The sequence below is a fragment of the Acomys minous genome (assembly GCF_964271855.1).
Source record: "Acomys minous genome assembly, chromosome: 13".
In the NCBI taxonomy this organism is placed as follows: domain Eukaryota; kingdom Metazoa; phylum Chordata; class Mammalia; order Rodentia; family Muridae; genus Acomys; species Acomys minous.
The window spans coordinates 106,829,336-106,853,673 of NC_140495.1; the positions used below are offsets into that span (position 1 = coordinate 106,829,336).

General features: G+C 49.2%; 1 protein-coding gene across 1 annotated transcript in view; it reads left to right on the plus strand.

Annotated features, from left to right (window-relative positions):
- Nucleotides 1–24,338, plus strand: part of BTBD9 (BTB domain containing 9) — a 357,812-nt gene that overhangs the window by 319,132 nt on the left and 14,342 nt on the right. The window contains exon 10 of the mRNA XM_084754013.1: nucleotides 23,108–23,186. Coding sequence (XP_084610139.1) covers nucleotides 23,108–23,186 — 79 coding nt within the window. The remainder of the gene's footprint in view (nucleotides 1–23,107; nucleotides 23,187–24,338) is intronic.

A 24,338-nucleotide genomic window follows, 5' to 3' on the forward strand; every position in this document is an offset into this window, starting at 1 on the left:
TTTATATTTACCTTCTCACCTCCTCCATAATATCTGGTAGATATGCACGGCTCCTTAGGAGGACATTAGTAAGTGTAAGGCAGAGCATGTCTTGTTCTCATGGATTTTTATCAGGCACTCAAACCTTCACCTTTAGCTTTCTTACTGTCACCTGGCCATTCTGCTTCTTCAAAGAACACACCGTCAGGCAGGAGGTGGCAGCACCTGCTGAGATCTACCCTCCCTACATGGTCTGATGTAGGGACAGGTAACCTTGGACCTCAGAACAGAGAGAGGGGCATGTGACATAATGGAGCACCTCTGCCCTTCAGAATGTTGGTATAAAGACAAAGGGTGGCCTGGGGTACCATAGGGGGATGCTCTTTTGTGCACTCCTGTCTGCGGTAAGGAATGTTCCTTTCTCACTAGAGAGCCCGTTAAGGCATCGCCATCATATGCAGCAGAAATTCCATTGGGAAGCGATTCCTTGATACGCTCCTTCGCTTTTCTGACCTTGTGGCCTTGTCTAATTAGATTGTAGGATTGCAATTGTGTTCTGAGTACCAAGCCCTGTAAACAGTGAGGGACACCCCTGGTGCACTGACACACTCTGTGTTAAGCATCAGCTTTTCAGTGAGTAATGTTTGGGTAACCAATTAAATGCGTAATCGTGAAAATCCAAAGTTGGCTAATTGGTCTGTTTAAAACATCTCAGTGCTGCTCTTTGGTGCAGTATGGGACTGGCCTGTCTCTTGAAGCTCTTGGTCTTGTGTAAGCTCTTCCCGTTACACTTTGCCTTCAAGTTCTGCGCTCCCTGATCCTGACTGGCTTTCAGTGAGCAGAGCACCTGCATTGCTCTTGTTTACATGTGGCATATGAGTGGCTAGTAATATCCAGAAAGCCTTGGTGGGAGGCTTTCAAGCATCTTCATTCAGCTTTGGTTTTGCCCCCAAAGATCGTCTTCCCCAGGCAGTGATGTGGGCTTTGGAGGGCCCTGCTCTTTCTTTTCATAATGAGATGGCCCTCATCCAGAAGTGTGCTGTGCCCCGGCTGAGCTTACACATGGTGCTCGTGGTACCAGGGCCATACCAGCAGACAGCTCATCCAAGAACAGAGGACAGCACAGGGAAGGAGCTTGCACAGGCCGTGAGACTTCAGGTCACCATGGATGTTACAAGGCTGTGTGCCTGTAACAGAGCTCCAGTTACTTCAACACTGTGCACAGCAGTAGGCCTGGGCAGTCTGTCTAAAGGCAGATGAGAACAGGATAAGGCTTGAGGACGTTGTTGGGGCTAAGTGTGGCCAAGTTTCTTTTTAAAGGGGGAGGGAAAAAACAAAGGGAATCCAAGAAAACAGAGTGGAGGGCAGACCTCATCTGTGCCCGCATCTATACCAGCTTCTGTGGAGAACATGGGTTTGCTTATTTGAGATGGGACAGCATATGTGTGTCCCTGGCTGGCCTCCAATTCATGATCCTCTTTCTCAGCCTTCTGAGTGCCAGGACTGCAGGCCTATCTACTGTCAGCCTGCCTGCTGTTTAAAGGAAGGTCTTTGGCGTTTTTGTGGCATTGACCTGAAGGGTGCTGTTTAGGTATTTTATTTGAGTGGCTAAAAGTCCAGTTGTCAAGGGCACATCCTGCATCTTGCCTGATTCCTGGGACATGCCCAAGTCAATCTGTTCCATCTCTACCTTCATTTCGTCTGAATGGCCTCCTTCTCTGTGGGGATGTTGGGAAGGCAGATGAGCCATAGCTCTGATAGCACAGCTGACTTCAGAAAAGTCAGCCATATTTTGACAAGTTCATTGTTACCGTTTTCCCTCACATACTGCACCCCACTTAATGCCTATGGCACCGACAGCCCAGCCAGTCAAAATGACGTGAATACAGTGTCCATGCCCCGGCCCTGCTCAGGTCTAGCTCACTGTGATGTTGGGCAGGAAGGCAAGACAGTGGTGATGGCTTCCTGTGAGGAGGCTTTTAGACGGAAGTGGCTGAGTAATCTACAGGAAGACAGGTGCTGATTTACCTGTTTGCTAGTTTATTTTCTTTTGGGAGTCAGTGTTCCAATTTACTGCATTCCTTGGAGGTTTGACATATCAATTAGATATTATCGACAGTAATAGAGGGGCAGTTGCTGTAAATGTGAAGTTTTTACTGGTAGGCCATGAAATGACACCCTGGGGACTGTAACGGAGAGGCATGATAAATATCATGTTACCTAAATGCCGCCAGAAGGCCTGATTAATAGGGGAGGGCGACTCTGTCTCCAACACTAAAGTGGTTTTTATTCATTTGCTGTCAATCAGGCCTTCTGTTCTAATTGGCTAAAAGTCTAAATCAACAGGATCTGCTCATAAACCAGGCTAAGGTGAGAAGAAAAGCAGAAGTAAATCATAATCAGTAGCTTGTTTACTGCCTGCAGCCTTGCATCTGGATGACCTTGAGAGCCGCCTCCTACCCTCTGGACACAGTAGCAGCTCTGACAAAACCTGGCACATGGGTGGGAAAAGTGCAAAGGGAGAGATGCTGCCACGCCCAGGGGCAGGAGCAGAAGCTGGAGGTTCTGGGCTCAGTGTGGGTGTGTAATTAGACCACTGTGTCTCTGCTGTGTTTTAAATGTATGGCCCTTGTTTTGCACGAAACTTGTAAAAGGAAGAATTACTTTAGAAAAGACAAATATATTTCCACACTAACAGTTTTATAAAGATGTCAGCGAATAAGTATGAGCATCATTAAATCACATTTTAAAGGCAGACATCTCGTGATAAATCTGCATTATCAAGTCTCATTTCTGAAATGAATCACACAGTAAAACTTTATGAGGGTTGAGGAAAAGATCCCTTGTTGGCCAGAACAGCCATACTGTCAAACCATACAGAAAGGATAGCCTCAAACCCCACTGAAAACACAAGAGAGGGACACCCTTCCTTAGTACCAGTGTGTTGAAAACAAGCTTATTACAAGAAAGCCAGTGGTAAGTCCCAATACAAGAGTTTTCCACCTGCTTGCAATGGATCTGGAATTGATCAGACTCTGGGAACTGCCATGCCAGTTAGCAACCATCCCAGCCTCCTGCTTTGCAGCTCGCCTGCAGGGCCACATCCCAGAATGCAAAACACTTGAACCGGAGCATGCACTGTTCTGGTGTTACCTTGACAGTCACCAAGCCTATAGCCTGGGTCATGTGGCAGTTTTAAGCACAGATAGCCACTTCAACTCATACATCTGATAGCCCATATTACCAGATTAAACAACATGGAAAATCATCATGATACGTCATATTAAAAATAGTTAAGCGGGTACAATTGTCAGCCCCTAGAGTCTCAGAGGAGAAGGGCAGGAGGTGGTGAGGAGACACACCTTTCTCCTCAGAGTGTGTGAAATTTGGGTAACTGGGGTGTACAAAGCAAAATAAATGTTAACTAATGGTTTTGGTGGCAAAACCAAGTTGTTTTCATTTTGTCTTTTGTGTGAACACTGAGCTCACTGCAGGAATAAAGCCTCTTACCCCATCTGCCCTAATTCATTCTTGATGAATTCCTAAGTGTGCTCTTGTGTTGTGCAGTAAGATGGCAGGGAAGGTGCAGGGCCACGAGAGTTCTGGATGAGATGACACAGTGGAAGAGTTGGAAATGAGAAGGATGAAAGCTCAGATGGGGATTTGGGTGGCTAATTTGGTGGGGAGAAGAAGGATTAACCTGAAAAGACGGAGAGCCAAGCCAATGCTGAAATGCCATCATCTCTCCTCGCCCTGCTCTGAAGTCTTCTCGCTGTTCTTGGCAATCCAGGCATCGTCTTAGATGCTGTAGAGAGGGATGCTCGGCCTGGAGGACTGATGTCAGCACAGTGCAAGCACACAGTCTGTCTAAAGCATGCTCGGTAGATGGGTGGCTTTCTCACACCAGATAAAACATCCTTTCCCACTAGAAACTGCCACTAAGCTCTTGTGCTAAGAAACACTGCTTTATTGATCAGTTGAAATTTCAAATTAAGGAGTGTTCAGTGAAGACAACCAGCACCGTGTTTCTGCGACTGCCCTCTGTCATCTTCAGCCTCTGCCTAAGTCTGTCCCTGCCACACCTCTTTTGCTGACAGTCCAGACCAGGAGAGGTGAGACCTAATGTGGCCCTCTCTACTGGGACAATTTGTGTCACAGGGCCTAAAATCAAGACAACTGTCCTGGGCAGGGAAGCCAGCCGGGGTCAGGGGGCTGTTCTAGAAATAGCACAGCCTAGAGGCTGGCGCTTGGGGAGAGTTCTGGCTATCATGGTAGGAACATGGGCTTGAGACAAAGTCAGGAGCAGATGAATGGCACATTCCCAAGACAGGCGTATCATGAGTCTCAGGTCAGCTTGTGTCAAACAGCAAGACCTCGTCCCAAACACACACACCAAACAAAGCAAGCTACAGCACAGGAGGCTGGAAAAGCCACCTTTGCTGGGCTTCAGCATTGGGTTGAGCCAGGGCCAGAGTTACCACTGCCTCCTTGTATAGTCCCTGAGCTAGGATGAATTTTATGTTCTTAAAGGATTGTTTAAAAAATTAAATGCTATGTGACACAGACTTTTTTGTCCTCCAGAACTTAAAACACTGGCCCTTTGCTAAATTGTGTGCTGGTTGTAAGTACAGAAAGATTACTGCAACCATAGAGAGGTGATGTCGAGAACAAGTGAGCCCTAGAGCCTCCAGATCATAGGACCCAGCCACCCACCAGAGCAGGGCGCAGGCCAGGCATGCCTCACACCTCAGGGCCATTCCCCCACCTGCAGTCTCTTTGCAGAAAAGGGAGACTGACGGCAGAAGAGCCTAAGGCAGCGTTGACATGGGGAGGGAGGGTCAGCTGGATCTGGCAAATGCAGGATGTCCTTCAAGGACACAAGTAGGTAGCAGCAGAGCTGGTCCTTATGCCTGAAGTGAGAGCTACAGCCAGCAGCTCTCCATGTGCTGTCACTCATGACTCCCCCAGGAGTGGGTTCCAGCCTCGGGCTCATATAACTCAGCATCTGCAGCTGATGAGGGCTGGGTCTTGGGTCCAAACCCAGGAAGACTGAATCTGCTCGTCCTCTTTTCCACACTGCTGCTTCTCACTCACTGACCACCACCTTCAGCCAAGCTGGAGTTCTGCCTCCACATCAGCCACCCAGCCTCACTGCTGCTAAATGAGCTTCCCAAAGCCTTTGGCTCCCGATGCCAAAACCTCTATAGGTTCCCCAACTTGCTGCCTTCCTCCTAGTGGACATGTCATGTTCTTTCTGTTGTGGACTAGAGTGGAGCTACTCAAAGTGTGCCTTTGAGACCATCATCACCAGCCAGGAACATGCTAAAAATAAGCCCTCTTTACCCCTTTCTAGCCTCTAGTGACCACTGTTCTCCCCTGCTACAAAACCAACTTTTTTACTTTACATGTGAGAACAGCTGAGATTTGGAAAAGAGGAACCAAAATAGAGCTAGATAGGCGGAAGTTTAAAGAAGCATGTGCTGTAGGTGATCCCGGTCCACACCTGTCTGAGGGCCCCCCTCCCCCTCCCATTACGTCCAGCACACTGCCCTGGGCAGCATCAGAACATCCATGGTGTCGGTGTACAGTTGGTCTGTCCCAGGGCAGTGAGAGCCCCAGGCTACAGTAGCACCAAAGGGTTCCTCTGGAAGGTGGCTGCTGTTCTGGGCATTTGTTGTCAAGTGATGGCCTCTGTACAGTTCACAGTGCAGTGGGCCATCTCAGGAGCCAGTAGGGATTCAACTGCTGTAGTGATGCCTTCAGTGCTGAGCACTGTGGACTAAGAGGAAGTGATAGTGCTCAGATGTATGCAGCATAAACCTGTTACATCATGCACAGAACTTTATCAAGAGACCTGTGTGTTTGCTCTATTCATAGGCTAGAATGAAATTTTTGTTGGGGGCTTTCCCACTGTTTCTAATCTTCTATTTTGTGCTGGTGCAGCAAAGCATCCTTGGAATAGGATCCCACACTAGACTGTTGCTGTCTTGGAGGAAAAGCAAAGCAGCTGACTGTGGAACAGCTGGCATCTGCCCGTGTGTGTATCTCACACCACAGGCCTGCAGGACAGCCCACCAAGACCTCACCGATCCTGATGGCGCACAGCCATTGCAGAGGGCTAGCCAGCAAAATCATCTGGCAGCTTTAGGGAAGTCTACTTTGTGCTTTCTCACACTTGGTTGAACTTTTCAAAAATATTGACTAAACAACTTGCCAGCTGTGATTACCAACAGCTCTATTTGACAATCTTTGACAGAAAGCCAATGGGCACATTCAACGTCATCCAGCACTAACAGGGCCTTCATTAGCAGCTTTTGAGGAGATGCGTGTGCTCCTGGCCCGGCAAGAGTGATTGCTGTCCCCCGGTGCTGTTCACTCGAGCATTGGCAAACTGTTTGCTTAGCGAGCCCAGAGGCAGACATGCAGCCTGCCTGTATGTCTCCATCACTCAGAGAGTTTTTTATGTTCTGATCCCCAGGAACACAAATAATATTCTTTCTAAGCTGCTCCCAAATACAAGTGGTAGAAAATATCATGGAAAAGGTGAATTGCCAGACAGTAAGCCCTCAAGACTGCACGCTTATTCATACACTGTTGACAAATTTATTTCACACACGCACTGCCACCTTTCTGAGATTAATAGCTGAGCTATCTGATTTTAGAGCCTGACAATAGTATCAGAAAGAGTTAGTGGTCAGTTTTCTCACCCACCCCTTCACCCAGCAACCCTCCCCTCTAAGAAATAATGCCGAAAAATAAGCTGATTTAGCTCCAGCAACAGCCTTGCAATGTTTTATTGCAGGAGATTTCCATGTGCCAAGGCTAAGTTTTAACTTTGTTGAATGCAGGTCGACTTCTTGGCATCTGCCTTCAACTCTGCTCACTCTCAGGGCAGGAGACGGGCACAGTACAGAACAGGGCAGCTTGAAACAGACCTGGGAAGGAAGTTGTGCCTCTGTGTGTCTTGTGGTGGCCATTTGTTTACTGTGAAGTATTCAAGAACTCCTTTTTTGATGTCGCAGCCTTGAGGGCATCAACAGAATGAAAGCATGTTGGTAAACACATCACATCATATCTAGGTGCACACACACAAATGCAGACACACACACGTACACATGAGTGAAGCCTCAGTTTGCGGAAACACGGAGAGGGAGCCTCTGAGGTTACCAACCCAAGGGACAGGATTTCTTTAAAAAAAGAGTAAGGTGTGCCATGAGTGGGGAGGATCTGGTAGCCCTCGAACCTGTATGGTCATTTTTTCTAGGTGTCTGGCTAAATCTCCCTCCCGGCACAAAAGCATCTGTTATTTAAATCATTAACTTCACTCTGTGTTAGCATGCCATCATTGTCACCTGTCCTCAGTGTCTAGGTGTGTTATGACCTCACAGGGACCCAGCAGGCTGCCCTGGTCCTTTCGCAAGCTGGCACTGAGAACAGCCAGCAGGGGCAGTTTCGGAGAAGCCAGCTCTTGCCTGTGGCCAGCAGGGGCCAGGGAAGGAGCTGTGATGCTGGCCTGCAGGGCTCTGGACAGAGGACAAACCTTCCACGGGTCCACAAGAAATATGGCAATAAAGAGGGTCCAAAAGCTCAGCCACACCAGGTGGAGGGGTGGGCCTGTGGGTTTTGTTTGTTTTCAATAAAGTGTATGAAAAAAAGGAAAAACTGAGTTGGGAATATAGCTTAGTTGAGACTGGGGGTACAGCACCTGGTTAGCATAAGCTTGGGCCTGTCTCCCACTCCAACACCATGTAGCCGAAAAAGGAGACAATCTCTCTTAAAATTAGGCCAGGCTGCCTCCCCTAGTTTGTAGATGAACCTCTGTCTTCAGTGTTCACATTCGATGCCCTGCCTTAACTGTGTGGAGTGTGCTACTTAAGCAGTCTGGAAGGGGCCTTAATGGGACCTGCCTGGAAGACTTGTCACCTTTTTATTACAGGCCTCATATTCTGAGTGTCAACGGCACTAAATGGCTCCAGGCTGATCTTGGAAGGCTCTGCTAAGAGATGGTTTTCTCATCATAAGGAAACATTCCTTGCACTCTGGGGATTTTTTTTCTCCCTAGTGCCCCCAATTTCTTACCAGTTCAACTGCAAATGCCTGGGCCCTTAGTGGCTGAGAGAGGAGTCTATTTTTAAGTTTTTACTGATTATCCCTCGTATTAGGTACTGAGCGCTACGTGTCATCAGATCCAGAATACCCACAGGGCCTTTGTGTAATTCTGAGGTATAAAATTGATCAGGTCTGATTGTGAAAAGGCCTCGTAAAACTTTTAGACAGCCTCTTCCTTGCTTCGTAGAGTGAGCTGTGCAGGCTCTGAGCTCTGGCGGGTTTCGTTTGCCATGGGCTCTGGGGCGTGCATTTCCATGAAAGCTGTCCTATATTCTAAACCCAACCCAGGGTGCTTGCTCCTCCCTGCCTTTTAAATCCCTTCAGTACTTTATGCACTGGGAAATGACATAGTCACATTCATAACATTTGAAAAGTGGTTTCCACAATCGCCAGCATGGGTCAGGGTGAAAGCCAGGTATGGAGCGGGAGCTGAGGAGGAGGAGGGCGCTCTAGAGACCTTGGCCTCCTAAGAGTTAGCAGGCAGAAGAGACACCATCCTTACCTAGTCAGCGCCTGGACTGAACATTGTTTGCCAAGGACAGCAAACTCACTGGGCAGCAACAGACTGAATTTGCTCTCCCCTTTCTGACCTCAGGAAAGGCCCGCTGGCAGCAATGTGGACCACTGCATGCTCTACTGTTGCTGGTCAGTGGACACCGGCTGCTACTAGATTTCAGGCATATCCCAACAAAACTTGCATACTTGTCCTTGGTTGGCCGGTTTTTGTTTTTGTTTCTCAAGCCTGCATACTCTTGAGCCGGGCATAGAGGGAGCAGACATGGGATTTTCCCCAGTGAACAGCAGGGCACAGAGGAGAGGTGTGGAGCCTGTGCAGGGCCACCCTGCAGATCGGCCTCATCCTCCTCCAACCACTGATGCTGGCCATGTAGGCCTGGTAACAGAAGTGTGTGTGTTCTTAGTAGGGACTTTGCACATATGAAAGAAAGCATAGCACCTCTGGGGCCCTCTAAGTGGAATCCCTCTTGCTGGGCCCTCATCATCTTCTCTATCTGTCATGGCTAAGGAAAGAGAGCCTGGTCTGAGGGCTCCTTCTGGACTCTGCTTTGCATGTAGGGCTATACCAGAGACAAGACCCCATGACCTCTCCTGGTCACCACCTTGAGTGGGTTGTGATTTCTTCAGGGGTAGAGGTTACAACTCACAGCACACACCACTGATGTCCCTTCTGCCCATCATTTACTTGCAGGGCAGTCATGTGAGAAAATCAGACTTGGTGGTACACACCTGTAAGCCAAGGCCCCAGGGTAGATAGCAATACTCTGTCTCTGTAAGCCAACACTTGGCCTTAGGGAAAGAGCACTTGAGAGCCTTCTGGGTGGAACATGCCAGCATACAACAAAAGGAAGGCTGGACTAACATTGTTGGCAGACATTGGGGCTCCCAAATGTCTCCTCAGTTTTTAATGACATACACTCTTGTTCCAGTTCTTCTTCACTGTCCTCACAGTGCAGGATCTACTTGGTAGTAGTATTCTTTAGAGGAAAAATAAGGGGTTTTAGCCTCTGTGGGCATAGAACAGCAGTTCTCAACCTTGGGTTGGAATGCCCCTTTCACAGAGGTCACCTAAGACCATCGGAAAACACAGATATTTACATTACTATTCATAACAATAGCAAAATTACAGTTATGAAGTAGCAACAAAAATAATTTTTGTTGGGGGTACCACAACATGAGGAGCTGTATTAAAGGGTCGCAGCGTGAAGAAGGCTGAACATCAGCAAATGGATAATCCTTCAACATCAGGCAAGGTTGAGCCAAAGAGAATTTTGTAAATATAAAATCCAGATTTACTGGAGTCTTCTAGAACTCCAAAGCCATGGATGAAACAGAGAGAGAGAGTGAAGGATAAGTCACCTTCCCACCACTGGGCCTTGAGGTTGGTTCCCAACCGTGACTAGATCCTAAACCCTGACAAAGACTAGCTTAGGTAGTAGCTGTTTCTTTGTGTGGGCATGTGTGAGAGGCACATGTGCACATGCATGTACAAGTCAGACACCTCAGGTGTTGGCCCTAAACTACCTCCTACCTTTAGTGTGAGACAGGTAGGGTAGACTAGCTGGCCATCGAGCTAATGCTGGAATGGTGAGGGTGGACCACCACACCTAGTGCTCGATGTGGGCCCTGAGCAGCTGGACTCAGGCCGTCACGTGTGTAAGGCAAGTGCTTTACCTCCTGAGCCGTCTCTCCCTGCCCAGACTAGCTATTTCTGAGCTCCTTTCCCCTTGCTGACTCAGAATCTTCTTAGATGTCTGAATTTTACAACATAAAAACCTGAGGGAGAGCTCAGCTGTAATCTAGTTTTGCTAGCAAAGCTGAGGACCAAGGCTCCTGAGGTTTTCCTTCTCAGCTCCTGGGTGTGTAAGTAGGGACCCAGGTTCCTGTGAGGCGTTGGAGGCCCTGGGACTTTTATGTGCAGTGGTGCCTCTGCCTCTTACTTGGTGGTCTCCTGAAGAAGGCAGCTCATTGGCAAGGACACGGATCATTTGTTATATGATTGACGTGTGCCAGAAACCCTATTAACAATGCTTCTCTTCACAAGCCTTTCCAGACATTTAGAACTGTTCAACAGAACTCGAGTTGTAAGGAAGAAGGTGCTCTGCAGACACCAGTTTGCTTGACTAGGCCTCCTGCGTGTCTGTATCACACAAAAGCATCTGCCCCGGCATGTGCACACATATGTGCACACACGTATACCCACACTTCCACACTCCCACCACCAGTTTTGCACAGACATGAATGTACAGACAGAAACAGGCCTTGGCTTTCACCGTGCATGATACTCCAGCTCACCGCACAGGCACACAGCTGCGGCTGCAGGAGAGGAGCGCTCTCAGCCCAAGTCTGTTTATGTGTTTGAGCCCAGAAAGTGATTTTTGTAGCACAGAGCTCTAAGTGAGACAGACAGAGTCAGAGAATAAGAGAGAGAGATAATTATCTAAATTATGTTCGTGCTATTATCGAAGACGAATATAGTTAAAATGTAATTAAATATGACGGGCTAGCAGGATGTAAGCCAAGCTTTGGAATGCTAATCATCAATTACCACATCCCCTTAGGGGAATCAAGGATGCTCTATGGCGGAGTGGGAGTGGGGACCTGGGGGCGGGCAGCTGAGTGAGACGTAGGCTATGAAAACAGACACCACGCCCCCCCCCCCCATGCTCATTCAAACACTCCATGAATGTCCCTGGACACTCCTTTTCTGTAGCTGCCACAGGCGTTAGAAGCTTTCAGCACAGTTTGTAGGATGAGCTGGCAGGAGGGTCCTGACTTTTCCTTTGAGAGGGAATGTCTCTAAAAGAGAAAATTAGGATGTGTGCAGAGAAGGTAAACTGAAGGCCAGATGATATTAGGGTAGTCAATGCATGTGCATCTGCCAGGCGGAAGGCGTCACGCACCCACCCAAATCCAGGAGTCCTTGGAGGGGCGTCATGAAGGAGGACCACTAAAGATGCCACTTGTTCTGGCCACCCCTTCTCTACCTAGGCAAGGGTCCTTCCTGGAGCCCTCACTCTCTTCACACATTGAAATCCCCTGAGGAGGTGAAAAGACCCCGGACCTCCCCAAACCTCCACACCCCGCAACACACACCTCCTAGGATTCTGAGCTTTAGTTGGCTTAGCTTTTGATATGGCTGTCTGATGGCTTCAGAACAGCCCTGGAGACTGAAGACCAGGTCAGTCACATGATTTTATCAGTTTTGCTGCATGTATCCTGAAAGCAAGGCGGGGAAAACAAAAACAAAAACAAACAAACAAAACAGGGGCTAGGGGGAACACTTGCGCGAGCACAAGTTAAGTGAGCATGCTGAGATGTGTAAATTCTGGTGCTTGATGTCAGATGCTGACAGCTCCTGAGGTGAGTGCTGGCCACCGCCTTAGACTATGACCAGAGAGAAAAGTAGCCAAGGCTCCAAGTTGAAGGACTCAAGAAGCCAGAGCGCAGGTCCATTGTCCCATTCTCAGCTGCCATGCTGCTGGATCTTCTGATTTCCAAGGGAAACCAAAACCTGTACCTTAATGTGTTATCTGCCAAGTTGTAAGTGGATACTAAGTTAACCTCTAACACACCCAGGGACCGAGCAGAGTAGGTCTGTGTGCCTTCTCCAGAGGGCCACTTGGATCCTGTTGAGTGTGGGCCTCTGAGCTGTGAAGCAGAGTCCTGCCCAGTTAGGCAGAGACCATCCCAGTCTTCCTAAGCCTGGGGGTACAAGGCCCTTAACCCATAGTTGTTGAACAGACAAACAGGGAGAGCGGACAGCGGCCAGAGTGTCCAGGCAGCCTGGGCAGTGAGATAGTAGCTGTTACATCTGGTTACATGTCAGACAAAACAGAAGCTCTCGCGGGTTAGACCCAGGCCTTCTCTTCTTGCATGTAAGAGTACATATTAAACAAGTCACCCCCAAGGCATTAAGAAGCTACTAGAAGAAGATGCTCCACCAAAGAACACAGCTCCCACAGTGCAAAGGTATGGGATCCAAAACACAGAGCATACACCATGGCAGAGGGACAGGGAGGTGGATGATGGGCAGGAGGTCCCCAAGACTGCTGTGCATCAGGCCTACAACAGGGGTGATGAGAGCTGTCGCTCGTGTCTGTGAGGAGCATGTCCTCTCAAGAGCCAGTGGGCAAAGACCAGTTAAGGGCTGTTGGAGCAGGCAGATTCCTGCTTCACCCAATGTGTGCAAGTGCCCTCTCCTTCACATTGCTGGTCCATAGATCATCTTTAGGTATGATTAAAGAGATGAATGTGGTCCTTGGCCCATCACATAGCCAGACGGTAAAAGCCAGTGTGTACTAGGCTGGCCGGCAGCTTGTGGGGTCAGTGCAAGAGGCGTACTCATAAAGAACTGTCACAGGCATCTCCCCATGAGTCCCCGTGCTCACTCTCAGCCTTAATACCCGTCACGTCTCAGCGCCATCAGGCTTAGGGAGGGCACTGCTGTCACTGCCGGAAGCGCAGTTGACAGGGGACAGCCTTTATTATTCCCTCCCTTTTCAAGACTCTTTTCCAAAGGTTCACATTTGCCTTCCAGCCCTGCTCTCCAAGGCTGTGAATAGATTTGTTTGTGCCAACCCTTCCTGCTCTTCGCCACTACTTCCTGAGCTCCCTCTCTTGGCTCTGCTTATTTTGTTTGTTTTTAAATTGTTCAATCAAATTTATACATGTCCACAATTCTCGTCTTCAGTTAGAACCCCAGATTTAGCAAGCAGAAGCAGCAGGCCCATACCCTTCCTAAGCCCAGGTGCTCCCCAGAGGCAATGCTTGCCTTTTCCTAGTCGCTATTTGAAAAGATGATGTATTTAAAGAGAAGGTGCCTTTTAAAATGGCTTCAAAATAAAAAGCTAAATGTCTTCCTCTAGCCTATCTTCTTCCAGAGACTAGAAATAAAATGTGTAGCCCTGTTTCCCTCAGTCCGGCTCCCTGGCTGTGTAGTCTGCCCTGTGGGGAACATGGATGTGCTGCGTCTACTTAGCGTGTTGTCTCCGTGTTGCTGCCCAGACAGCACTGCAGTGCAGCCTGTGCTCCCACATCTAGCAGAGTGAGAGCCCACCGCCACTGAAGCAAGGAGGGCCTCGCCACTTCCCACCTCTGCTTCCTCTAGCAGCATGTCAGACGTTTCTACTCCACTCTGTCCAGCGTCACCCGTGGTCTGTGGCTGTCAGGTCACATGCATTCCTTCTACAGTTATTTTGGTTTATGCTTTCACCTTTCTAAACTGTTAATACAGACTGGAGGCATGGTTTGGAAGTTAAAAGCACCGTCTGCTCACGCAGAAGACACAGAGTCTGTTTCCAGTATCACATGGTGGCTCAAACCACCTGAAACTCCGTTTCCAGCAGATGTGCACCAGGTACACATGTGGTACACAGACAGACATATAAATCTCATACACAAAAAAGTAACTATTTTTTCCATAGCGTCACTTTCTCTGAAGTCAAGGCTGACACTAACCAGCCTGGAACTGTTCTGAACCAAGCTCTGTGACACACTGACCACATTTTCTTCTGTCCTTTTTCCAGAGGAGACAGTACCTACCTCCTGTGTCCATTGCCCACTAATTTCAAGGCACTCTCCCCTTTTGTAGGAACAACACTGATTTGTGTTCTTAAGGGGTCTCCGGGTGCCTTCCTGTTGTAGGCCTGATGCACAGCAGTCTTGGGGACCTCCTGCCCATCATCCACCTCCCGTCCCTCTGCCATGGTGTGTGCTCTGTGTTCCGGATCCCATACCTTTACGGTGTGGGAGCTGAGTTCTTTGGTGATCATCTTCTAGTAGCTCCTTAATGCCCTGGGGGTAACTTGTTTAATATGTACTCTTACATGCAAGTGACTCGGTTCTTCTCATACTTGCTGGACAGTCAGGCTGGGGACCGGCTGTTCAGTCAGCATGTGAGGAAATGGCCCTCCATCTTGTGATGCAGTCACCCCGATTCCTTCTCCAGCTGACCTGCTCTCTCCCCTCCAGAATCACTGGCGAGCTCTGGAAGAATCAGAACTGGAGCATGCTTTGGTGTGGATGTGACTGTGGGGGACTCGGTGACCTGGAAACCCTGTCCTCTGTACCTGGGGAAGACCCTGTGTGTCTTCTTTCCCAGCTGGTGTTTTCTGTCCTTTCTCACAAGGAGGAACATCTGACTGGATCATGGCTCTGTCCTGGGGACTTTCTCCACTTAAGTCTTTTAGCTTTTTTGTTTAATTACTTATTTCAGTTGGTGGCTTTAATTTACAGACGTATTTTCTAGTTTCCAAAGGTTCTCTTTTCATGTCATGTTATGATTTCAGAGGAGCAATGCTTTCCTTATTTTCTCTTTCTGAGGCGAGCAGGGTTCCCTCCTTCAAGTTTGTTCTACCTATTAAGTTGTATCAACACCCTCTGAGTCATTGTCTCTGTTTGCTCCCAGCCTTTATATGCAGTCTTTTCTTTGCTGGTGCTGGACGAGTGTTCACCTTTAAACAGTGTACATTGGGAAAGCTAGCTGGAAGCATTCTGTCTGCAGATGAGTCTGCGGACACGCCGACAGTACCACTCAGCCAGGACAGCACATCACCGCCTCCTGATGGCGTCTCCCTGGAATGCTTTCTGACCTGGCACGACCCTCTCCATTGAATATGCGGGTTGGCAGGTCAGCTTGCTTCCTCCATGGGAAGACCTCCCCTTCCATGTCATCTAAACAGCACCCCTTAGCTCCTCACACTGCTGTATTTTGCCAGTGGCAATGCCTTTAGTCAGGATCAGCTGATGTCTGTTGAGCCCCAAGAATATAAGCTCTTGGAGTACAGGGACTCTGATCTGTGCTCTGTTCTCAGGACCAGTTCCCCTAAGCACTATGTACAGAAGGAGGGAGGGCAGGACAGGGGAGAGGACATTAGGTGAGTGACTCTAGGTCTTTCCTCCAGCCTCCTGCTGATGTCTAAGCTCAAATTACAGAGTTCTAACAGCAGAGGACGTGAGGACTCAGTGTCACCATTGGGGTGTTCACACCCAGCCTCTGGCCACTAAGGATCCACCTTCTGCTTTGTCTGTTGTTCTCAGAGGCCGCACCTCCTCTGTTCAGGGTGAACTACATCTTCTGTGAAGGTGGGAGTCTCTTCCCCACTATGGAGCAAGGAGAACAAGGAGTTTGGAGACGCCCTCTGTTCCTTTTACCTGCCAGTCTTTCTTGGTCTAGCCCTCTGCACTCAGCCTTCCTTTCTGGCCAGTGACTTAGGACCTGGGCCTGCCTAGGGTTCTGCTTTCCCAGGATGCTGATGTAGAGGAATGGTCACATCAGATAAGCGTGTGTGTGTGTGTGTGTGTGTGTGTGTGTGTGTGTGTGTGTGTGTGTGTGTTATGAAACATATATTGCCAGTTTTTTTACTGGCCTTTTAGTGGAAGACGCAAAGATTAAACCATTAGTTCTCTGTGCTGTGTTTACCTGCCAGTCTGGCCATAGCAAATGCTTCTGAACTGTGTCCACTCGGCCCCACAGGTCTGCTGTAGAAATCACTGTTATACCAGGGCAAAGAAGACCAGGTACCCTTGTCATAGAGTGCACAAGGGCAGCTGGGGTGGGAAGCGCCTCGTGTCCCTCCCAGTCTGGAGGCTCGCCTGTCCTCTCTTTCTTCAGAGACTCCATGGTAGTGCAGGAGTAGCAGACCACGTAATCGCACCCCTCAGTAGAGCCCCCCACAGCTCTACAGTCTCATACTTGCAGCTGAGTTCATTCCACCTTCCAGCCCGTTCTTACGTAAGTACAGACGCTGTTTTGAGCCCTGTCTCCATTCAAAAGCGGTTTAAGACATGCCAAGAACACTAGCAGATAGAGCACTGGCCCCATTCTCGTTGTCCAGGAGTGGCTGCTGTTAATATTTCTCACACACACTTCCAAGTACTTTCTTGTTTTAATCAAAGACATGAAATATTGCAGTTACATTGACATTGCCTTTGTTCCTGTCAGCAGTCCCCTTCTTTGCCCTCTCCTGAGACAATCACTGGCTCAAACTTAGCACATGTATTTCCAGAATATTTTAAAATATTTAAGAAACATGCACATTTTCATGTATCCCGTGTAGTTTTCTTGCCAGCAGTGAAGGCTGAGGAGATCTCAGAGCTCTCTAGTCACTGTTTCCCAGTTCTTGTCACTTACGCAGAAGCAGAAAGAATTCAGAGACAGACAAGGAAGCTAAGAGTAAGTTTTACTACAAAGTACACAGCCAGAGTCATAGGGCAAATGTGTGGGGGGGGGGCGTGTTGCTAGGAAATTGCATAGCTCGGCTCATGGCCGACTTTAACAGAGAGAGGATTCTTCATGAGGTAAGGTGAATACACATTGGGGGAATTGAGGAGTGGGTTCAGATTTTTCTCAGAATAAGGTTAACTTCTTCCCTTCCTTCTGTGGGCTTTTAGAATGAATCATGGCATCTTCTGCCTGATGGAGCAGTTAATTCTGCAGAGCAGCGATGCTGAGGTGCCATCATAATGAAGCAAAGGACAGTTGGTGTGCTGGCATGCAGGCTTAGATTTTCCAAAAACCTTTATTTAAGGCTCTTAAACACTTCTACCTTTGTTCCAACTCAGAGACCAGAGGTAGGGGAAGGAAGGTTAATAGGAAAAAGGGGTTGTGGACCTTTATAGACGTTGTTTCTTGGGGCGATTCCACTCTTTGTTGTCAGGTTACCAGAAGTCCAGTTAAATAGCAAACACCAGACAGCAACATGAATCAGCAGCAGCAGCATGATTCAGTAGAAACAGCAAGGCTCCGCTGAATCAGCGCGAATCAGCGGAAGTGGCCAGCCTTAGCTGGAGTGCTGTGAAATGAAGTGCAGAAGAGCGAAGACCAGCAAAGTGATGCGAACCATTGCAAAGTGTAGGGATGCAAAAGGGTTTTCTCGCTGCCGGAAGGCTTCTATTTGTCCCATCTTAGAGTCCACACAAGGGTGTTTTTCAGCTGGCAAAAGCCACACCCCTCTCATGAGACAGCTTCCAGCAAAGCATCAGGTGTCCTCTCACAAGTCTGTTTCCAGCTAACAAAGATCACGAGTCTGTCTTCAGTGCTAGAAAAAAAATGCTCCCACATTTGGGACCAAAACCAGAAATGTCCACTTCACTGGCATCTGTCACATGATGTCCTGTGGCAGTACTGTTCTGCCAGTACATAACCCTCCAGGCACTGTGTAGTCTGTGTTTACCCCTGTATCATCCACCCTATCTCAGCTTTGTGTATGATGTCCCAAAAGATATGCTGCTGGCCTGGGCCTGGATTTTTAGGGCATTTTTAGTTTTGTATCTGGCTCCTGACTGTAGGCAGAAAAGAAAACACTAGTAGGGCTGGGGCACAGCGCAGTGGGGGAGTGATTGCCTAGCACCCACAGGTCCAGTCCTCACACTGCAAACGTATAAACAAAGAAAGCATGCTAATAATAGCCAACAGCTGCTGTGCTCTGATCTCCTGCCACACTCCGGTATTTTCTGGTTGCATACCCACAGCCATAATGATAAGTACTGTTCTATGGTTGCCCATTCCGCATAGTAAATGAGACTTCAGAGGAAAATCACTTTCCTATAGCCACCTTGTGATACACTGTCTGAGTCCGTGGGAGCGCGTGCTGGACTTCCATGATATCCAGCCCTGGGGTAGTAACTCACACCTAAGGATGTGTCAGGATCTTGTGGGGCCCAGGAGTAAGACCCAGGGGTTAGCTGGTGCTCCAACCACAATGGTACTTGGAGTTTGTCATTGTGCCTTTAGTGGAAAAAGACAAGCTGTCATGAGGTCCTACTTCTGCTGATTCTACATGGGCAGCCAGGAGATGCCACAGCTTCCTCGTCCTGTCCTGCCTCAGCTTCCTCAGCTCTGTCAGGAGCCTGATGAGGCAGAATGGCTGTGACCCCCACTTTTCGCTCCTGTTGATAGACTCTCTGTGCTACAGCTTAGATCCCTTGGCTTGACTGTACGTGACAATTTGTAATCCTCACTCCTCAACAGGGGCTTTAGAAAGATTGTTTAATCTCTCGTTTTTCTGACTTGTTTAATCACCACTGTGGCAACATCATCATCCCCTTTCTAAAGCCTCACGTGTAATCTTTTAGCCTTGTTTTGAGTTTTTTGGGTGGGCCTGGGAAACCTCATCAAACTTTAAGGCTGTTTTCACTGAAAAGATTACTTAGGGTGCCACACAATTTAGGGGGAGATTTTGGAACACCAGTTTGTGAGTTGGGACCACAGTGCTGTTGTACTGTTCTCTAATTAGTTTGTGGAAGGACAGTTGATCTCCCCCAGGGAAGTTATAGATGCCGTACAGGCTGCACTGTCTGAACACGAATCCCTAGACACCGGCAGCTGCACGCTCAAGCATGCATTCATAAATACACTTAGATTCTTTGAAGCCTAGGTGCCTGTCTACCTCAGAGAAGTGGGTGCTAACAGGAGCAGCTTTGGGTGCCGTGGTGTGCAAACTACATGCTTCATAGACAAGGCACATTCTTTCTTTAGCACTTAGTAAGAGCTAACACTGTTCTGAGTGTTTATGGTTATGCTGTACTTAAGTCTTCACAGAAATGTTTCAGCCAGCTGTCATTTTCCCACTTTATAGATGAGAAGACTGAGGGCCCAGACAGGCTGAGCAACTTACGTAAATTCAAACTGAGGGCTGGGCGTAGTGGTGCGCACCTTTAATCCCAGTATTCTGGGAGACAGAGGCAGGTGGATCTCTGTGTTTGAGGCCTGCATGGTCTAAATAACAACTTCTAAGACAGCCAGGACTAAATAGAGAGACTTTGTTTCAAAAACAAACAAGTTTTAAACTGAGATTCAAACATTGAGTCTGTCCTGGCTGAAGTGGGGGAGATGAGGATTAAACTTATTGTCACCAGCAAGCCTCTGTGCTGGAGACCCCACCTGTGATGACGTCTTCCTGCCTCCTGGCCTTTGTTGGCACCTCACCACAGGTGACATAGATGCCTGTTTTTAATATGTGTGTATGCACACTATCAAAAAGATTTGGCTCAAAACACTCCTGAAACTATTCCAGCCAAAATCAAAATCTTTCTCTCCCTCTCTCCCTCTCTCCCTCTCTCCCTCTCTCCCTCTCTCCCTGTCTCCTCCTGCGCCCCCCACCGTGTGTGTGTGTGTGTGTGTGTGTGTGTGTGTGTGTGTGTGTGTACACTGCACATGCATGTGTTGCTTATGTGCAAGTACAGATAAGAGGACAGCTTATTGGAGTCATTTCTCTCCTTCCTGAGTTTCAGGCTTAGCAGCAAGCACCATTACCCACTGAACCATCTAACTGTCCCAGGAGAGAATAGAGAATCTTTTTGTTTTGTTTTTGTTTTTTCAAGATGGGATTTCTTTTGTATAGCCCTGGCTATCCTGGAACTTGTTCTATAGACCAGGCTGGTCTTGAACTCACAGGGATCTGCCTGCCTCTGCCTCCCAGGTGCTGGGATTACAGGCATATGCCACTGCACCTGGCAGGGATTTTCCAGGTGTAGTAAATCTCAAAATGAAGACCACATGTGTTTGCTGGCCCATTGTCCATGGTCAGATCCATCCTCCAAGCCTGTATAATGCAGTGCTGCTCTTGGGGAGACATGAACAAATGTCTCCTCACCCTAGGACAGGAACCAGTGGCAGAGCAAAGTAAGGACAGCACCAGAGTCAATGAGGTGACCATTGATTTTTATTGGGGTTACTCACAGGAACAGAAGTGACTCAGCAACAGCTGCATCACTAAAGCCACTCCAGAGTGGTTGACGGTTCACAAAGCTGGGACCGTGGAGTGCTGCGCAGCCAGCAGGCAGCTCAACAGGTTAGAGAGTCTCTTTTCCAGACAGTTGTGCTGGTCCTAGCCTCTTCAGGCAGCTGAGGTCTTCTAGTCCGAGAGTGTCTCTGTGCAGTCCTTAGTGATTTTTACCCTTGGGTAGTGGCATGCCTTTGAATCTGGTCAGTTTCAGGGATTTCCTGAAGCCTTTGAGGTGTTCACCTTCCTTGAGAATGGACTCTCTTGCCTCCCCATAGAATTTAGAGCTTCTCAGGTGAAGGTTTAATCTCGGAAGGAATTGCTGCCTGTCAGCCTGGCTCCATTTGGGGGGCTGTCGTCCAGTAGCCACCCATGACCCTTCTTGAGATGTGCTGCTCAGTACTCAGGAAGGTGGGGACAGCCGCAGCCTTGGCTGATATGGCATCATGGTTTTCTTGGTTCTTTGAGATCTTATTTCAAGCATTGACCTCTGAAGTCATGCAGCCGTTATAAACAAGCCTCAGGTGACAGTCAAAGACCTCCATTTCCTCACGGGGCTTCACTGGTTATTTTGATGTCTAGGGAACCGGCTGGAAGCTGGTGAGGGTGGGGTGGGTCTCATCCCTGAGTCCTGGTGGCTTCTTCCCACTGTGCCCTCTGGATTGGTATCTAGTTCTGCTGGAAATGAGATCATATATTCAACTCTCAGGCTGTGTTAGTGAAAATGAAGTCTAATGTGATTAGATACTAATGCAGTGTAATGGAGGATTGGTATTAAATTGAGACCTTCTGATCTTATTACTCCACAAACTCAGCCTTCCTCCTGCTCGGCCGCTGCCCTGCCCAGAGCCCCGGGCCAGGCAGAAGCCTGAGTGGAAGAGAAGGGGGCACAGGAACCCGGCACACCACGTAGGAGCTATGGCAGAGGCCCGGGCCTCAGGCCTGACGCCGGGCCTGCCTACAAGCCTGGAGTGCTGTGCTGTGCGGCCTGAGAGCTCTCACACAGGGTCTTAGCTGGGACAATGGCAAGTACAGGGCTACTCCCACCCTGTCCTCAGGCTCCAGCCAATGACAGCTACAGGCTCTTCTGTGTCCCCATTCCTGTCCTTAACCTTCTTAGGAGTTGAGGGCAGACTAGATGCTGGGCTCAGAAACAGTAAACAGACTTGTGGGGCCCCACAGCTGTGTCCCATCTGGCAGGCACCCCAACACAGCTGAGGGTCTAGGAAAGCAGAGGTCCCCCACTGGGAAGCAGGGCAGAGAGGCAAACATGGGGGAAGGGCAGGCGAGTTGTCTTTACACGTGAGTAATAGTGTTTTTACAGAGAGAGTGATTTTTCTTACTCTGTTTTCAAAAACCTGCTTCCAGAGGCAGAGCCTTTGCGCACAGGATGGTAATGACTTTTTAATGACCTTAAGAGGACTGCTGTCCAGGCAGCAGCGAACCCGGCTCAGTGGGAGGTGCGCAGTGAGAAGGAAGATGGAACACCTGAAACCAAATGGGGAAAAACAAACTGCAGATCTGTATATTTCCTTTGCTAGCTATGCTTGGTAATTAGACAATTACAGGAAACAGCTTCACAGCAGCTGGCATTTCTACAGTGCAAGCGGTGTTGGGGGGGGGGGCAGGGCTGGCAGTGACTGTGCGCTCCACGGTGGAAGGTAGTACTGGAGTTTGCAGTCACGGTGCGTGCTCATGAGCGAGGGGCCAGGCCAGGAGCAGGCTTCCTCCTGCGTGCACGTTGGCTTCGAGGTGAGCGAGCTCAGCCCAGACAGATGAGGAGGAATTGTCTTTAAAATGTCAGGGTTGCAGCTAGGGCAGTGCGATGGTGAGTGAGTGATGTGCTTGCTGTGCAAGCTTGAGCAGCTGAGCGTGGATCCTAGCAGCCAATTAAAAGCCAGGTAGGGCAGTCCATGCCTGAAACTCCATTGTTGTGGGAGGTGATGGAGGCATCTGGATTTCCAGAGCTAGCTAGCTAGTCCAGCTGAAAAAGGCCTTGTTTCAGGTAGTGAGGTGGAAAGCAACAAAGGAAAGATACGTGGCACTGACCCGGACCTCCGAGGTACACACTCACAGATGCACGCACAAAAGCACTATATACACGTATGGCGGGGGGCGGGGGGGAGAAGCACACTGAGATTGATTTGGAGGCCCCCAGAGTTGGGTCAGTCCCGAAAGGAAGCCTGTGGGGCCATGTTTGGAAGCAGGGAAGGTTGGAGGCCTGCAGTCCACTGGCCTGCCCAGGGCCCAGCTCCTGCATGGACTCCCATGCTTAAGTACAGAGCCTGCCTCGCCCTCTTGCACCCAGCCACCTCCCTACCTTGTTTAAAACTTTACTCCCAGCAGCTTCCAGGACAGTCACCCCTGACTCAGGGTTGGCACGTTGCTGAGTTCCCTGCTAATACACCAATAGCCCAGGTGGCTGCCTGGCCCAGCCCACATGGTAGATATCTGTCTTATAAACTCCACTACTCTTGATAAGTTTATATTCACCACACTCTTATCACCAAGCAGACACAGTCCACAGCCCTGCTTTGTTTCCTGATGGCTTTCTAAGAACCCTAAGCTACACTTAACGATAGTAACATGCCTGCTCTGGTGAGATGGCAGACTCCCAAAGGGAACAGTGCATTTTCTGCCTCCTTCAATGGCATCTTAGGGGAAGCCCCGCCCCACCACCAACCCCATCACCCTGCAGATTGGGTCTCCTGGCACAGGAGCTGACATCAGCAGGGCCAGCTGCACCAGCTAACAGGCAAATTGTTGTTTCCTCCCAGGTCCTGGCAATCAGTCACTTTTGAAAGACAGCCTGCCTCCTTCATCCGGATTGTTGGAACGCACAACACAGCAAATGAGGTAAGTGTAGTGGCATCTCCTGGTAACCAGGTAACCACCACATCCCAGGTGGAGCTGTTGGTCCTGCCTGCTATGGCTTGTTATTACAGTGCAGTATAAAGGAAGTCCCCACCCTTACCCAGAGGGATGTCATTATCAGGTCCCTATGTCTGTTCACTGGCAAGTGAAAGCTGACACCAGCCTGGGCAGAATCATAGAGAAATCAGGGGCCCTTCACTCCTCTGAGCCCTCAGCCCTCCAGATACTGATGCTCTGTGCAGTGAGTGCTGTGCTGTGGCCCCTGTGCATGATCACTTGCTGGCTTCTGTCACCATGTCACATTAGTAAGTACCTCTGAGAGGCTCTGGTTAAAGACATGCAGACAGCGGGATGGAAATGGAAGCCTGAAGGTAATGACTGTAGGTGCCGCGTGTCATGGTCCTTTCTGCTTCCCCAGGATTGCATGCATGGGTGTGCCACCAGAGCAGTCTTGGGGTGAGGCCAGCGTGCATGGGTGTGCCACCAGAGCAGTCTTGGGGTGAGGCCAGCGTGCATGGGTGTGCCACCAGAGCAGTCTTGGGGTGAGGCCAGCGTGCTCTGGGCTCTGTCTGGAAGTGTTTGGTGGGTTTGCTGCTGGTGACATTAGAGAAGGGAAGCCTGAGGCGTTAAAGCCCACAGCGCTGGCTCCTGCGTGCTGGCCTCCTGCCCTGTCTTCTAGGGGTGGGACTCGTGTGAGTCTGAGTGGAGATCCTGGGATAGGACCTGGAAAATGCAGGCCTGTCCTAGCCACAGGGCATCCCACATGTGAAGAAGAAATGTTAGGTAGAAAGTGAAAGAGCATGGCAGAGCGAGAGAAGTGCTGGGAGGGGCAGCCCTGCCTCTAGAAAGCAGGGCTCCACGCTGTCGTTTGCACCTGACGCATACACTGGAGGTGGCCATGATGTACCCTTTGGTTTCATGGCATTTCTTCTCCCAGAAAATACCCAGGTGTGTCAAGTACTTCAAAGAATACTTGTAGGGGCTGGAGGGACTCAGTAATTGAGCACTGGCTGCTCTTCCAGAGGACCTAGGTTCAATTCCCTGCACCCACATGGCAGCTTACAACTGTCTGTAACTCCAGTTCCAGGGGATCTGACACCCTCACACCTATGCCCATAAAATAAAATTAAATAA